The sequence below is a fragment of the Vigna unguiculata genome, unplaced genomic scaffold (genome assembly GCF_004118075.2).
Source record: "Vigna unguiculata cultivar IT97K-499-35 unplaced genomic scaffold, ASM411807v1 contig_114, whole genome shotgun sequence".
NCBI classification, from domain to species: Eukaryota; Viridiplantae; Streptophyta; class Magnoliopsida; order Fabales; family Fabaceae; genus Vigna; species Vigna unguiculata.
This window is the reverse complement of record NW_021010820.1, coordinates 7,966-25,553: the sequence shown is the minus strand read 5'-3', so window position 1 is coordinate 25,553 and position 17,588 is coordinate 7,966. Positions and strand designations below refer to the sequence as shown.

At 33.9% G+C, this 17,588-nt stretch overlaps 2 protein-coding genes across 3 annotated transcripts; one reads left to right on the top strand and one right to left on the bottom strand.

Moving 5' to 3' along the window:
- Positions 1-246: 246 nt before the first annotated feature.
- Positions 247-3,251, bottom strand: LOC114171132 (the record flags this gene model as incomplete). Its single annotated transcript, XM_028056343.1, has 2 exons — positions 1,317-3,251; positions 247-509 (listed from the first exon to the last, which is right to left on the bottom strand). Coding segments are annotated over exons 1-2 (1,327 nt in total), but the record flags the coding sequence as incomplete, so codon positions are not given.
- A 66-nt stretch (positions 3,252-3,317) lies between these two features.
- Positions 3,318-15,040, top strand: LOC114171133 (cleavage and polyadenylation specificity factor subunit 3-II-like). 2 transcript variants are annotated; one of them, XM_028056344.1, is made up of 6 exons: positions 3,318-3,425; positions 3,777-3,846; positions 6,340-6,444; positions 11,015-11,156; positions 13,144-13,240; positions 13,895-15,040. In XM_028056344.1, the coding sequence occupies exons 2-6, from the start codon at positions 3,813-3,815 to the stop codon at positions 14,342-14,344; spliced, it is 828 nt and encodes a 275-aa protein (XP_027912145.1). In that variant the 5' UTR covers positions 3,318-3,425; positions 3,777-3,812; the 3' UTR covers positions 14,345-15,040. The 2 variants fall into 2 exon arrangements, with proteins under 2 accessions (XP_027912145.1, XP_027912146.1); XM_028056345.1 differs by lacking the exons at positions 3,318-3,425; positions 3,777-3,846 and adding exons at positions 6,753-6,836; positions 10,449-10,496 and having other exon boundaries at positions 6,373-6,444.
- The last annotated feature ends 2,548 nt before the right edge of the window (positions 15,041-17,588 follow it).

The window sequence follows — 17,588 nt, the reverse complement described above, 5'->3', positions numbered from 1 at the left end:
TTTTGTGTTCGGTGGGTTTTGCACATGGCCAAGCTTGGCGGTGCACCACGGCATAGCTAGATGGCTTGGTGGGGAGTTTTGTGAAAAATTGAAATTCGTGGTTTTTGAGATGTGAGGGTTGGATTGAGGAAATAGAGGAAATAGACAAAGAGGAAATAGACGAAAGGCATGTATAGAAAGATGGAGAGATTCTATGATAACTCAAAGCAGCATAATGAGGGGAATGATTACGGGTAGAACGCATACCTTTACAAAGGGCAATGGGAAGATCAGACTCGATTGTTGGAACCAGAGGAGACAAATAACTCGGCACTTGATATGAGTCATGTGTTGGTGGTTGGCAACAGTGTCTTCTGCTATAAACCTGAAGAGGTGGTCTATCCACAATAGGTACACTCGGAGGTGACTGAGGAGAATCCGAGGTGGCACTGGAAGTGGGCACACTAGGAGGATCACACACAATAGGGATATCTATAGTAGTAGATGGTGGCTCACAACGAGAAGAGGGGTGTGTGAAGTAAAAAGAAGACTCGTCAAAGGTGACATCAGCGGAGATTAAATGACGGTTGAGGGAAGGAGAGAAACACTTATACCCTTTTTGTGAGCGGGGGAATCCTAAAAAGACACATTTGTGGGCTCTCGGAGACAACTTATCCAAGCCAGGACTAAAATCATGAACAAAACATGTGGACCCAAAGACTTTAAGAGGTAAAGGGTGAAGAGGGTCGTGAGGAAATAAAATAGAATGAGGAACTTGGTTATGCAAGACTAAAGAAGGCATGTGATTAATAAGATAACAAGCAGTAAGAACCGCATCATCCCAAAAATGTGAAGGAACTGCACCATGAATTAAAAGAGTGTGAGTTGTTTCAATAAGGTGCCTATTCTTGAGCTCAACCACTCCATTTTGTTGGGGTGTATAAGCGCATGATGTTTGATGAAGAATGCCCTGAGAAGCCATAAAATGTTTGAAGGATTGAGAGAGATATTCACGACCATTATCACTCCGTAAATTTCGAATAGAAACCCCAAACTGTGTTTTAATTTCATGAAAGAATGATTGAAAAATAGAGAACAACTCAGAATGATTTTTCATTAAATATAACCAAGTACATCTTGAATAATCATCAATAAAAGTAACAAAATACTGAAAACCTAAAGTAGACTTAACACGACTAGGTTCCCAAATGTCCGAATGAACTAATGCAAAAGGGGACAAAGCCCGTTGTGAGACACTACAAGGAAACGAACTACGACTATGCTTTCCTAATTGACAAGACTCACACGAGAAACTAGATAACTTGAAAAAGTTGGGGACAAGTTGTTGCAGTTTGGCAAGGCTGGGATGACCAAATTGTGCATGAAGATGATACAGACCATTAGACTCACATCCGGTGCCAATCATGTGTCTCGAACTCCGGTCCTGTAAACAAACAGAATCTTTAGTAAAGGAAATAATACAATCAAGAGAACGAGTTAGCCGACTGACAGATAATAAATTGAATGGAGACCCAAGAACATAAAGAACATGATCAATGGATATGGATGGAAAAATATTAACAGTACCAACACCATGAGATGAGACTCTAGACCCATCAGCCATTGTAACTGAGGGTAAATGATCCGGACAAGACAAAGAAGAAAACAAAGATTTGTTATCAGTAATATGGTCTGTGGCGCCTGAGTCAAGAACCCAAGGACCAAGAGAATCAGAGTGAGTTAGGCCAACAAATGATGTACCTGTGCGTGCAACAGAGCCAGATGTAGTGAAACTAGAACTCTGACGTTCCTCATACCATTTGAGAAAGTCGTTGAAAATGGCAGGGTGCCCTGCGGTATCAGATGAAGCAGGATCCACAGTCGCTGATCGGGGAGGAGGATCAGAGTGAACCACTACAGCAGACCGAGGAGGACGTCCATGTAGAGCATAACATTTGTCAATCTTGTGGCCTAATTTGCCACAATGGTCACACTTGGGTCGTCCCTTTCCCGGCTTGCGAGAACGATTGCGATCATCCCGCTGAGAGACCAAGACTGAGGAATCATCAGCACAAGTAGATGTATCAATGATTTGTTTTTTTGGCACACGTAAAAGGGCAGAACTAGTAGCAGTGAAGTTGGGCACAACAGGAGACCCCAAAATCTGGTCGCGAACATGGGAATATTCATCAGAAAGACCATGTAATGCCAATAACATAAAGAACTTTGACCGTTGCTCAAGTTCTTCAGCTGGAGTGGAGGCCGGAGGCAATAACTCATTAAACTCATGGAGAAGGGCATGAATTTTGCCCAAATATTCAGCCATGGGCTGAGTGTCAGTGGTGTATAACAACTTGGCCTGTGCCCAAACGTCTGAACATGTTTCATATGAACGAAACATTTGTTTCAGCGATGATTTAATGGTGGACTTAATCTGCAGCAACTGTAGTTACACTCTGGGTGAGATGATCTTCATATCCTTGACTCTTGAGCCAAAGTTTGATATCGGATGCCCATGTCGCGAAATTTGTGCCATCCAACTTGTCAATGGATAAATGCACATTGACGTAGTTGGTATAAACAGAGGGTTCAGATAGCGGAGTGCTTGAAGACGACACACCCGAATTGGTAGCGGAAGAAGCCATAGAGGGAGAAACCCTAAAAATTGAAGGTGCTCTGATTGAAACAACAACCACAAATCCAGAAAGAGCTCAAGAAGGCGATTCAGGCGAAGTTGATCGGTGCAGAAAACGACCGGCGACGCACCATCACGTGCGGCGGAGAGGGGGCGGCGTCCGGAGCTTGCGGCGATGGGTGGAGACGCGTGGGAACTCCGGCGATCTCTGCGGCGTTGGAGTCGCCTGGTCGTCGATCGAAACTGCAGCTCCGGCGACGACGGCTGCGGTAGCGACGGTGATGGCGGCAATGAGCGGCTGGACAGTGACTGTAGTAAACTAACCTAAGCTCTAGATACCATGTAAAATAAGATGAAATAGGGTTTTGGGATTAATCTCCCTTGTGTAAACCCTACACAAAGGATAGTTTATTTATATTGATAATGGACCAAACCCAAAAATACATAATGGGCTGAGCCCAACTACTAAACACAATATTATATCATCTAACAAGTATAAAATATTTTATGCAATAAAGTTTATCACCATTGTGTCTATGTGAAATGTATTAATAGCATTAGTTTTAATTTTAAAAAGGGGTTGTTGTGTTTATTTGGAAGGAAGCAGGACAGTTACATGCTGTGTTAGAGATGGATATCAAGTTACATTATTTTCTCTTTTATTTTTTGCTTTTTGTTTTTCAAAATGAACTCGACCCACACCTACTCTGACGTTGGGTATTAATTTTCAAATTAAATTATTTAGGTTCATAAATGTGTATCAAGTGGAGGCAAGGTGCTTATTCCAACATTTGCTGTTGGAAGAGCTCAGGTATTCTTATTAATTCATCTCACAGATTGTAATTTATCTTTCTATTTGTTATAGCTAATGGATGAAGTCCAAGCAACTATTTCACTTATAAATTCTAAGTATGTGTTTGGTTCAACATATTTTGGAGAAACTATCAATTATTTTTGCCTGTATTTTTGAGAGATCTTTCGAAAATTAAATATATCTTAATTAATAATTTAAAAGACCTTAAAAAAGAACAATTTCACTAAGGTTATATTAATAAACCATGAGCCACTCAAATTGATGTCTTTTAGTGACCAGTTCAATTTTCAAAAGTATGATATATATGTAATGGTTGTCTTATATTTACGAAGCTGTTACAATATCTAGGAACTATGCATTTTGTTGGAGGACTACTGGGAACGCATGAATTTGAAGGTTCCTATCTATTTCTCAGCAGGTTCGTTTCAGCGTATACTTTTGTGTCAATTATCTTTCTTTGATCTATTGTTTTTGTGTATGTAAACTATACATAATCATTTCACTGTAACCCTTCCCATTTATAGAAAACAAGATTTTATCTTATTTCCTAAGTTTCACAATTACTTTTATAAACATATTATGTACATTCAATAAATTAAATAAGGAACTGTCTTCTGCACAGCACACACTTTATTTTTTGGGAAATCTTCCATTGAGGCTTAATTGGCCAGTACTGAGGTTGTAGTAACCCTAACCAGAGTTGCTCCCCGTTATCCCACTAAAACAGCCAGTCTTATTTGTTTTAACGATATAATCACTAAGGCCATGTATTATTGCATTTTTTTGTCTTGTGACATTATCTCAAATCCTGTGTTGAAATTTTTCTGTAGAGGCTTATCTAGTTTTTAAAATTGAACCATGAAAGGATTATCTGTGTGTATGGTTTTTAATTTAAAAAATAGCTATTTTATTACAGAAAAAGAGATAAACCACCACTACAAACATGTTAATCACGGGTTCCCTACTCTCAGCTAACTTGACTACCAAACTAAAAGTAGAAAGGTTTCAGAGCTTCTTGTACAAAACACCAACAGAATGTGAACTTCCTCGATTTGTTAGTCAGTTAATGATGGACAGATGAAAGAGTATGACAGGGTATACATCAGTTTTAGATTCTGACTAAAGATTGAGAGGGTGGTCACAAATTTCTATAGGAGTAGTAAATTACGTATCCTTATTTTTGTATATCATTTCTAGATCTCTGTTTTTGTATATTTTGATCATATCCTATAAAAAAACAAGCATGAAGGAAGCAAGCTGAAATAAGAATCAATGAGGTTCTGGAAAATGTTTGATGATGAGAGCCTCATTGGGTGGGGAAGTTCAGATGAATCAGAAAATGGAGATGACAGCGGTGGATCTTTAGCAGTAGACCTAGTGGAATTAGTGAGGATCCATGGAGAAGGTTGGAGATTCCTTGGATGAAATCTCCCTGAATGGTTTCTTAAGGAAATTTTTACATTCTGATTTAATAAAAATCCAGAATTTGTAATTGCAAATGGAGAAATATTTTTTATTGGTGTATATTGTTAGAATATCAACACAATATCTTAGAGGGAGAGAATGACTATGACAGATTAAGAAACTTTTGTTAGTTTAGGATTATTATGTTATTCAGCATTCTTCCCCTACTTTTTGGATATTATAAAATATATTATTGTCATTTTAATGATAACTATCAATGTATAATAAACATAATTGCAAATATAGAGAAGTTGTCATTCTTCCCCTTCCAAATGTTTGAAAAGCTATTGTGGTCAATTTCTGTAATTATAATGATGACTTCCACTTAATTTTCAAAGAAGGCAGTTATTATCACATAATAGTAAATTTACACTTTAAAGAGATGTAAGGGAAGAAAACATAAACTCTAATTCTCATTTCTTAGTTTGAAACGAGTAGAAGAGGTTACTTAATCACCCTAAAGATAATTGCATTAATGAAATAACAACTCTTTGTATCCCTACAATATCTTGATATTGATATTTACCATTTCTAATAATATCTTCTCATAACTCAACACTTTCCCTCAAGTTGGTACATGGATATCAATCATTCTCAACTTGTATGTAAGATCATGAAACTGTTGTGTGGGAAGTCCCTTTATAAATATATCTGTTAGCTGAAGTCTTGGTGGGATGTAGGAAGCAATACTTACAGTTGCTGAAGTGTCGATATATCTCTAAGTGTCAGTCTATCTCTTTGTGTATGGTTCTATTGCGATGGACAAAATTGCGAGTAATACTATTAGTTGATTTATTGTCAAAAAGCAAAGTCATAGTTCCTCTAGTTCAATTTATATACTCCCAAGTTTGGTACGTATGTACATTCTATATGCTCTAGTTGGAGGGAGAGTTTCATAATTGTGTAACTTATCTGGATGGGATAACTTATTATAATAGGTTAACTTATGCATAGTATTACTTATCTGACCTATATCTGTTGGATTGATCATTAGATTTTAGTATTTTTTATGTAAGGAACTCCTATAAATGAATGAATGAGCTAAAAGAGATGAATCACTCTCTTAAGCATATTTTCCTTACTTCTATCTCATGTAATATCAATAATCACTACAGCATCTAATAATATCTTATTGTAACTTAAGATTTACATTATCTAAAAGACATTATTTAAAAATATGGGAACAACTAATTGTATAAGCATAATGGTTTAGAGCTGATTATGCATTATTCTTTTACCAAAGCTTCTTGTTCTGCACTGTTCACTCTATGTAGGCTTATTGCAGAATAGTTTTCCTTGTCCTTTTCAAATGAATCAGATTAAGATAATAAAATACAGCTCAGTTCTGTAACTTATTGACTAGTCTATTTTTCGGACAATGTTTCTATTTTTCCATTAGTTGTTGGGATCTGTGCTTCATATTAATACTCCATTTCTTTGTTTCCAGGATTAACAGTCCAAGTTAATGTGTATTATAAAATGCTTATTAGTTGGACAAGCCAGAAGATTAAAGATACATACTCTAAACATAATGCTTTCGATTTTAAGAATGGTAATTTCAATATTTTTTTTGTCATATCATAAATATTCTGTCTGGCATCTTTATGCATTCATATGTTCACTAACATTTCTGTAAACTGTTCCTTTTTTCAATGTTTGTTACATATCTTTAATGCTGTGATACAGAGCCTTGACGTTGGGACCATTCCTAAGTCTGAGATTATATTTCTTTAAATTCAGTAATTGTAACAGTTTGCCAAAGGATTAACGAATTTGATATTTAAAGCATTAGCTTCCTCATGGCAAAAACGTGATGGCTTGGGGATGATTTTGTTTTAATGGTAAGGGGTTTGATTATAGTGGGCAAAAGGAGTGAAATGGCTAACATGTGGTAGTTGACTGGCAGCTGTAACTGGTGCCCTAAAAGACTAGAAGTGTGAATAGTTGCTGATAGTAATTCAAGGTTGTGAAAGGGATAGTTGAAGGGATAGAGAAAATGTGTAGATAGTAGAGTGTGAAAGTAGTAGTTGGAGAAGTATATTTGTAGTTGAGAGTAGTTGTATTGGATGTTGTGTTAGTTGTTCTTGATGTTACAAAATGGTAGGATACATGGGTATTTATAGACCCATAGATTATTCTAGAAACTCCTAGCTAGAACTAATGCAAATACTTCTAGATTTTTCTACATAGTTGAATGTTCTTGATTTTTCTTTCTATCCTAGGCTTTTCTCCAATACTCTAGAAGATTCTTTACATTTCAATAACTCTATCTTATATATTTTTTTTAGATTCTTCTAGAATTTGCATTATACTTTAATACTCCTCCTTGATTCAAATTCGGTAACTCCAAGCATAGCGCGTAGTAGTTCAAATCTTGGTCTTGGTAAGGCCTTTGTGAAGATATCTGCAATTTGATCTTCTGTCGTGCAGTACTTTTTGCGACCAATTTGCCCTTGTGCTTTTGTATAGTTCCATCAGGATTGAACTTTGTTTTATATACCCATTTCACTCCAATGATGTCTTTTCCTTGAGGACAGTTTACAAGCTCCCAAGTGTTATTCTTCTCAATCATTTTAACCTCTTCTTCCATAGCCTTGACCCATATTTCTTGCTTTGATGCTTCCTCATAACAGTTAGGCTCAATCATGACCATATTGCAGGTTTCGTATATGTCTACCAAAGATCTTACTCGTCTTGGAGTGGACTCTAGTGAAGAATCTTCTAATGGAGGTGGAGAAGGCGTACTTGAAGCTTCTGCCTCTTCTTGAATTTCTTCTTGATATTGTTGCACTGGAACTAAAGTGGTGCTTTTAACAACTTTTTCTTCTTCCCAATTCCAAGAAGCATTTTCATCAATTTCAACATCTCGACTAATGACGAGCTTTTTTGTTTGTAGGTTGTAAACTCGATAGCCTTTTGATTGTGTGCTATATCCCAAGAATATTCCTCGTATAGTCTTGTCTTCAAGCTTGTGCCTCCTTTGATCAGGAACATGTATGTAGCAGATAGATCCAAATACTCGTAGGTGTTTGGCTGATGGCTTTCTTCCACTCCAAGCTTCAATAGGAGTCTTGTCTTTGACCGCCTTAGTTGGACATCTGTTTAAAATGTAAACTGCAGTGTAGACTGCTTCAGCCCAAAAAGTGTTAGGCATACCTTTCTCTTTTAGCATTGATCTTGCCATCTCCATGACTGTGCGATTTTTTCTTTCTGATACACCGTTTTGTTGTGGAGTATATGCGACTGTGAGTTGTCTCTCTATGCCTTCATCTTCGCAGAATTTGTCAAACTCGCGAGATGTATACTCCTTTCCACGATCACTTCTAAGTACTTTTATTTGTTTTCCACTTTGCTTCTCGACAAGGGCCTTGAATTTCTTGAATATTCCAAAGACTTCTGACTTTGCCTTTAAGAAATAAACCCATGTCATTCTAGAGAAGTCATCAATGAAGAGGATGAAGTACTTGTTGTTGTGATGTGAAGGCGTCCTCATTGGTCCACAAACATCAGTATGGATCAACTCTAGTAAGTCTTTTGCTCTCCATGCTTTGTCGGTTGAGAATGGTAATCGATGTTGTTTACCAAGGAGACATCCTTCGCATGATTCATTATTCTCTTTTAAGCATGGAAGATCTCTCATCATATTTTTCTTATATAGAAGCTTTAAGGCATATGTGTTGAAGTGACCAAATCTCCTATGCCAAAGCCACGAGTCATCAACTTCTGCCTTCATGGCAATATTAGTTCCAGGTTTGAAGCTTATGGGAAAGCTTCTATTTCTCTTCTCCATTTTTACTTGGCCAATTTTTGTCTTTCTACTATCATAAATTTTGCATGTATCTTTCTCAAAGTGGAGAGAATATCCATTCTCCATCATTTGACGAATACTTAAAAGATTCTCTTTAAGATTGGGAACCAATAAAACATCCTTGATGAATTTTATACCTTTCTTTGTCTCCACCATGACAGTTCCTTTGCCTTGAGACTCCACTGTGGTACCGTTTCCTAGTCGAACTTTGACATTGACAGATTTATCAATGTCTTTGAAGATGCTTTGATCTTTGGCCATGTGATTGCTGCATCCACTATCCAAGTACCAACTTTCTCCTCCGTTAGGAGATTCTTGATTGGCATAAAATAAGCGTTGCTCCTGATTATTTTCTTCAGCAAAGTTTGCTTGATGCTTATTTTTATTACGACAATACTTCTCTACGTGGCCAAATTTCTTGCAGTATTGACATTGAGGTTTTCCATGATGCCAACAATCTTTTTCCATGTGACTTGTCTTTTTACATATGCCACATGGGGGATATTTTCCTTGACGAGTCATAGGGAAGCTTCTAGAATTTTCTTTATTTCTAGAAATTTCTCCTCTACTTTTATTTCCTTCATATTCTTTATTCTGAGACCGTAATTTTAGTTTTGATTGAAAGGCATTTTCGACTGAGTCTTCTTCATGCCTTTTCAATCTTTGTTCATAAGCTTCAAGAGAGCCCATTAGTTGTGTTACTGACAATGTAGCCAAATCTTTTGTTTGTTCAATCGCGGTTGCGATTGCATCATATTTTTGGGGAATAGAAATTAAAATTTTCTCAACGATTTTTTTGTCAAGAATAGTTTCCCCATAGGCTCTCATCTGACTAACTATTTCCTTTATTCTAGAATAGTAGTCTTTAATGGTCTCAGATTCTTTCATTCTTATTAATTCAAACTCTCGTCTTAGAGAATGAAGTTTAACATTGCGTACCTCATCACTTCCTTGAAACTCTTCTTGTATTGTGTTCCAAGCTTGCTTTGCGTTTGTGGCACCTATTATTCTCGGAAAGATAGTGTCATCAACTGCTTGTTGAAGAGCAAATAAAGCCCTTGAATCCTTCTGTTTGTTTTCCTTCAACTCCTTCTTCTGAGCTGCAGTAAGAGCGGAAGTGTCTTCTGGAATAGTGAATCCCTCTTCTATAATGTCCCATAAATCTTGGGAGCGAAAGAATGTCTTCATTTTGACACTCCAAAAATCATAATTTTCTCCTGTGAAAATAGGTACTGGAATTGATGATGTTTGATTGGTAGTGGCCATAGGTTGAGAAAATATTTTGGAAGTAGTATAGAATGAAGTTCTAATTTTTTTGAAGTAGTTGAAAAGTTTATCTACGCCCAGTAGATGACCGAACGTAGCTCTGGTACCACTGATAGTAATTCAAGGTTGTGAAAGGGATAGTTGAAGGGATAGAGAAAATGTGTAGATAGTAGAGTGTGAAAGTAGTAGTTGGAGAAGTATATTTGTAGTTGAGAGTAGTTGTATTGGATGTTGTGTTAGTTGTTCTTGATGTTACAAAATGGTAGGATACATGGGTATTTATAGACCCATAGATTATTCTAGAAACTCCTAGCTAGAACTAATGCAAATACTTCTAGATTTTTCTACATAGTTGAATGTTCTTGATTTTTCTTTCTATCCTAGGCTTTTCTCCAATACTCTAGAAGATTCTTTACATTTCAATAACTCTATCTTATATATTTTTTTTAGATTCTTCTAGAATTTGCATTATACTTTAATAGTTGCTTTACAGGTTTTATGAGAAGGAATGTCTGCCATCGGATTCTTAGGTTTGACATCTATATAACACATACCAAAGCTAGATCTTTTTGATGATATGAAATTTTAAATATTTTCTTTTCATATCTGGTGATGACAAATTTGAATTTATTGAAAAGAAAAATAAATCAAACAAAAGGAAATTGTTCTATTCTTGTTGACAGATTTTCTTTTATATGAAATAACTATGGTGTGTCCTCAAACTTTGATTGGCAAGATGAAGAATATTGTGTCATTGTTATGCTAGGCGATCTTTAATCTCTTATGAAATTTTTATTGAAATTTCAAGGTCAGTTGGTAAAAGTCTGGAGTAGTAAAAGTAGAAGTCCTAACGGAGTATCGTGGGGAAATATATAAAATTTTGCTAATATGACATATATTAATTTTACTTTTAAACAAACTTATTCGAATGCATCCATATTGAAACTTTTGTGTGAAAACTCAAGAAATTAAGATTAGAGCTTTTGTTGAAATTATGTGTATTATCTGATAAGTTCTACGTCTCATTCATCTGGTTTGGATGTTACAGTTCAAAAGTTTGAGAGGTCTATGATAAATGCTCCTGGTCCTTGTGTTCTTTTCGCTACTCCTGGGATGATAAGCGGTGGATTTTCACTTGAAGTTTTTAAGCAGTGGGCAGTGTCAGAAAATAACCTTGTCACTTTGCCGGGGTACAATCCTATTTCTTATTTTTCTTTACTTTATTTCTCTTTATATTAGCCATTTGATAGCATGATGAGCAAAATGCAGATAAATGTTTACTAAAATTAGCTTGTCACATTGAAAAGCATATGGACACGAAGCTATTTTAATACTGCCCTTTAATGATAAATATCACGCTTGACTAAAACTTCTGGTACATACAAATACATTGGTGATAGCAATCAATTTAGGAAGTGACTGCTTCACAATTTTTGGATGGAAAGAAAATTTAGAAATTGAAATGCAAATGATTGTTTTGGATGTGTACGAGTCAGATTGTTTTTTAAAAGCATAAGAATGATTTCACATGATTGTTTTAGATAAAAGTTAAAAAAATTTCGTTCACGATTTTCCATTATATTATTTATTTTACAGGTTGCAATTAAATCCATTTACTCACTAACTAAGCCCAGCCATGCATAAATCCGTCATTTCACCCAAAAATTAAAAAATTTGAAGTATAAGATCATTTATCATTGGATGGCTTATGGACCAACATATATCGTAATGTGTAGTGTAATGCTTGAAGGGGCAAGCCTAGGTTGAGGTTTCAGAATTTAGGGAGAACTCCTCAAATTAATGTATCAGAGACTATTAGCAATTATATTTTATTATTTCATATTTAACAGATTATAATAAAGTCTATAATGTAAATATCCCTGAATGATAGGGATCTGATTATACACCTGAATAATAGGGATTTGATTACATTAAGTGTTATTATTATATTTCCAAAATCAGTTTTCTAATCATGTATATATATTTTACGTACTCTTAGTAATAAAATTATTCAATTCTACCCTAATATTTGAGAGAGGAGAGGCTATTCAAAATTCTAACTCTTGGTTGTCATGCTTGACAAATAAAGAATCTAACTCCTTTTTGATAATCAAAATATGATTTCAATTTCTATACCGAAGCTCGTTTTTAAGTGAAGAAAATTAAAAGAAAATAAAACTACAGATTTTGTGCAAAAAAAGGATTTTGGTAAAATAATCAAACAAGTGAAAGGAGGAAGGAAAAATAATAAAAACAGTGACAGAAAGTTGTGGATAAGTCGAAGAAGCACAAGATAAAGATTGGTGAGAATTTGAGGGGAAACAAGGTGTCATATTGGTGAGAATTTGAGGGGAAACAAGGTGTCATATTAGGGAAGGGAAATAGATAAATTGGTACTAATATTTGTCACCGATTTAGGAAAATATTTCTATATAATGGAATAAGAGAAATCCAAGAGAAATATCAAATTTTGTAAGGTTGAGTTAGGCTTAAAGTTCAATTTTTAACATGGTATTAAAGTTATAAATTAGAGCCTATACTAGCAAAGTTTGTTGCCTGTTAGATCTATTATTCCATCTCTTATCGGGTTGCTATCAGACTACCCATTAATGTATAGTCACATGGTCAACATGCATATGCCTTGGTGTGAGAGGATTGTGTTGGAAGTCCTACGTTGATTAAAGATAAAGTCAATTCATTGTATATAAGTAGGTGCAAACTTCACTTTACAAACTGGTTTTGTGAGGTTGAATTATACTTAAAATTCATTTCTTAATATGGTATCAGAGTCATGAATTAGAGTATATCCTAGCAAAATTTGTTGTTTGTTAGGTCTATTGTTCAACTTGCTATTGGATCATCCATTAATGTCTAGTCTCACATTTGAGATGTATGTCTCGATGTAAGGGAATGCGTTGGAACTCTCACAACTACTAGAGATAAGGCAATTTATAGTATATAAGTAAGTGCAAACCTCACATTTCAAGTCAATTTTATAAGGTTGAGTTAGACTTAAAGTTCACTTTTTAATCATGTCAACCGAAAAATCTGTCTTAAACATGTGGAAGTTGGTACTTCTTTTAGAAGTAACTAAGAAAATATGTATTGATCTATTCCATTTTCATATATTCGCAAACCAGTTGTATTCTGCTAATCCGTTACTTTGTTCTCTTGTAGGTATTGTATGGCTGGAACGATAGGTCATAAATTAATGTCAGATAAGCGGGCCAAAGTTGATCTGGACGCTAATACAAGAATCGATGTGCGATGCCAGGTAAATATTATCCCCTACCCAATTACAGGGAGATATATCTAACTATTCATTATTTTTACGAACGTCAGTTCATAGAACTTCACATGGCATGAGTAGGAACAGAGTTAGCTGCATGTACAAGTTGATAAATCGGCACAGTGGTGAAAATAACATGATTAGCAAACTTAAATTAGGAAAATAAACATCTTGACTTTCACAGAGTATTACATCATTAGTCTACTTTCCTGAGCTTGGTGTTTGAGGTGATGAGTATGCTTCTGACATGCCTTTTTCATATTAATATACAACTGAAACCATATTTCTTCTTTCACTTCTTTGTTCTATAATAGCAGATTCTGTCCTCTTGAGTTGATATTGGTACACTGGGTATAAACCCGATTTTAACTAATCTGTGTGTCGCTGTCACCTATCGATGTTCCTCCAATTATCTTGAGATTTTTGTTTTGAAGACTTGTGTGCTATAGAAATAAGACCAAGACGACATTATAATACTGCTTATATTTAAATTAATGTCTTTCTAGTCTTGAATTGCTTGAATATCCAAAAACAAGAAATCCTTGTAGTCTTCTGCTATATTGTACAAATCAGCACTGAAGGTAATTGCGTCAATTGATTTGGTTTCTGGTATAACTTTGACTCGACTTAAATTGGCAGGTTCATCAATTAGCTTTTAGTCCTCACACTGATTCTAAAGGGATAATGGATCTTGTAAATTTTCTCGCCCCCAAGCATGTTATACTAGTGCATGGGGAGAAGCATAAGATGGCTTCCCTTAAAGAAAAGATTCATTCTGAATTTGGGATTCAATGTTATGATCCTGCAAACAACGAAACCATATGTATTCCTTCAACTCACAATGTAAATGCAGAAGCCTCACACTCTTTCATCAGAAGCTGCTTGAGTCCGAACTTCACATTTCAGAAATGCAGTTCGGTGGACATATGTAACTCTTCTACGATAGACAAAAGCTTAATGCCTATGCTCCAAGTCGAAGATGAAAGGGTATCAGAGGGAGTTTTTGTTGTGGAGAAGGGTAAAAAGGCAAAGATTGTACACAAGGACGAACTTTTGCTTATGTTGGAGGAACCGAAGCACGAACAATGAGAGGGACGTTCTGACATATTGGTGACTCAATGGATCTTAGTCTTGGTTCTTATATTCAGAACTTCATTGCGACTTATCTTGAAATTCTCAATTTCTTGAAGAGCATCTGCAAATAATCGTGGCAGTAATGTCCCTACAGGATTAAGGAAAACTCCCAACATCAAAGCAGTGTATTTCTGCTGCTTTTAGTCAGCAGTGAATGAGAAAATTGCAAGGAAACAAATCTCAGCAATTTGGAGCATCAATACCCACTGAAAATGTTTTATTTCAGAGCACTGAAGGAAGTATGTGAATGAAACAACAGAAGTGGTTCGTTCCATAAAAAGATAATCAGTTTAAACAGAAAAGCTTGGGTTGCGGTTATTCTTCCTTCCTTTACAAGGAGTTGGATGTCCAGATTAGATTTCTGCTGTACATTGAGCAATTGATGAAATTGATTCCAATAGAAGTTCGTTTATGGCCGTAATAATTTGATAACTCTGATCCTAACATGAAGGGATTTACTGTGATTGCTTTTGTTCCCATATTTATCTTTCCATATTTTATTTTTTGGTTATTCTAGGAAACATGTTCCCCATGAATTACTCCTAGTAGGTCATTCAATGATCTGAATTCCAGATTGGTCTTGTATTTTGTTTATTTCAGATGTGTAACCAATTTTTACAAAAGCAACCTAATGAGCTGTCTTATCGTACTTTTGCTGCTGTAGAAGTGAATTATAACTTATAAGCCTATATTAAGTTGAGTTGTAATAACCATTTTTTTTTTCATTCATTACACACTCACTACAACATATAGGTGAGAAATGTTGGGAGGGTAATTTATTTTATAAAGAATTTTAAATTTTTATTATATTATTTCAATCAAAGTTTGAATTAAGAATTTATAATAGTATTTTGATCAAATAAATGAGAATTTTAAACATCATTAAAAGAAAAAGAATATGAAACTTTTTATTCTTTTATCAAACCTATATCTATTTTATTCGATTTGTTTCTTCTTCGGATTAGGTCTCAGTTAAAATATTGTTAACATGATTTTGGTTGGAATGTTTGTTTTGCGAAAGGTTTTGGGATGATATTTGCTCAACATAATTTTTTCAATTGACTTTTTTGAGAGTTTCCTTTAAAGTTAAAGTTGAAGTTCATTAAGATTTATTTTATCATTATTCTTAAACTCTAGAAGAGAAAATCGTTGAGTTGAAATTGGGTTGTTTTACACATTACAAGTTGTATTGAGAAAAATGAATCAATACATCAAATAGAAGAAATTTGAAATCTTATAACAATAAAATCATAATATGAGAATAAATAAAGATATTCCTAATAACACATATATATAGATTAGATATTCACGATTGTATAATATTAATTCTGTATTTCTAAATTTCTAACCACATTCATAATTATATATAGGATAGTTTCTTATTTCTTTTACTATAATACTTCGCTGCAAACTATAGCATATAGGTTGGATGTGTAGTATGTTACAAGAAATAAGAAAATACCTCAATGTCCAAGATAATTTGTCTGGAAATTTTGAAAAGGATTTTGTTTTAGTTTTACAATACCTCCCTTATCACTACTTGTGATAAAAATGTCATTCACATACAATGAGATAAGTACATCCTTAGAAAGAATGACAATAGAATTAATAATGATCAACATCGCTCGCTTGGCATCAGTTAGAAAAGTTGCAATTCTAATTAGTAAAATCAATACCAAAGATATTATGTCAATAATATTATCCCAATATATCTCGTATTATGCCCATGTATTATTTTTCATATGTGCAGTCATTATTATTAATTATTTCCTATATTGTTTATTGTATTTAATGATGGTTTTATAATAAAGGTTATGAAAAATGTTAAAAATTCAAGCAATAAAGTATATGTTAACATAAAGTATTCAAATATAATAAAATTTTAGTATTTGTTAACAAACAAGTTAAGATAATCTATTTTCTTAACTTTAATCTCATTAAAAAATATTTAGAATAAATAAAAGCTTATTTTGTTTGAAAATGTGATTGAAAAAATTGTTTCTGGTTTTTTAAAGTATGATTAGATTTTAGGTTTATTTATAAAGATGACAATGTGGGACGAGCTAGCATTCAGACCCGTAAGAAAATATGTGGGATGGACTAAGTATTTAAGTCTATTGGTCCGCTTAAGCCCCTCTCACATAATTTGTAGTTCATGTGGCTTATAAGCAAGTTGCTCATTAAAGTTTTTCTCTGGTCAATCCAAAAACAACTTTATTCTTTACATTTCTTCTCTTATTTTAATCCAATTCAAAGTCATTTCTATTTTTAACATACTTGTACTTAAAAATTTGGAATTATAAAATTATGAATGTTACTTTTTTTTAGGAAATAGACTTATAAAATTTATTACTTTTTCTAATTTAATTATGGTTTAATTATGTCTTTGGTCCCCATTTTCGAGTCAAAATCTCAAAATGGTACTCATATTTTTAAAAGTCTCAAAATGGTCTTCTTTTTTGTTGAAACGTCTCACGTTTGCCCTTGCCGTTAAGTCAACGTTGACGCCGTTAGAGGGAGTGTCACGTGTCAGTTCCTCGACTTTTTGAATTTTTTTTTGAATTTTTTTTTATTTTGAATTTTTTTAAAAAATTAAAAAATTACCACGTGTCAAGTTGTCATCGTGCCACGTGGCAGTGACAGTGACACATGTCAATATTACGCCACGTGTCATTTTCTTAGTCTCAATTTGGTCCCTTTATTTTAATTTGTCTCAATTTAGTCCCAATTTTTGTAAAAATTTGCAATTTTGTCCCTCTCCAAATTGAAATCAAATTTAATTTATGTATAAATGTACACAAATATTTCCATCAAAATTGATATTTCAAGTAAATATTTTTAACCAAATTAAGTTCATTTAATTAATATTTTACATTGAACTTTATTTAAAATGGTTTAAAAGTTGTTAATAGAAAAAATTCATAAATTACCTAGTTCATGTTACAATAAAACACATATAAATTTAAAATTTTAAAACAATTTTAAGTAAAGTTGAATGTGAAACATAATTTTAACTAAACTTAGCTATGTTAAAAATATATAATAAAATATCAATTTGAATACAAATATCAAATTTAATATAAATATTTGTATAACATTTATATAAAATTAAATTTTGTTTCAATTTGAAGGGGGACAAAATTGCTAATTTTTACAAAAATTGGGACTAAATTGAGACAAATTAAAATAAAGGGACCAA

Coding starts and splice junctions, on each gene's coding strand:
- LOC114171133 (XM_028056344.1), top strand. CDS start 3,813: ATGAATTTGAAGGTTCCTATCTATTTCTCAGCAG. Junction 3,847..6,339: donor TCCTATCTATTTCTCAGCAG/GTTCGTTTCAGC, acceptor CTTTGTTTCCAG/GATTAACAGTCCAAGTTAAT. Junction 11,157..13,143: donor AACCTTGTCACTTTGCCGGG/GTACAATCCTAT, acceptor GTTCTCTTGTAG/GTATTGTATGGCTGGAACGA.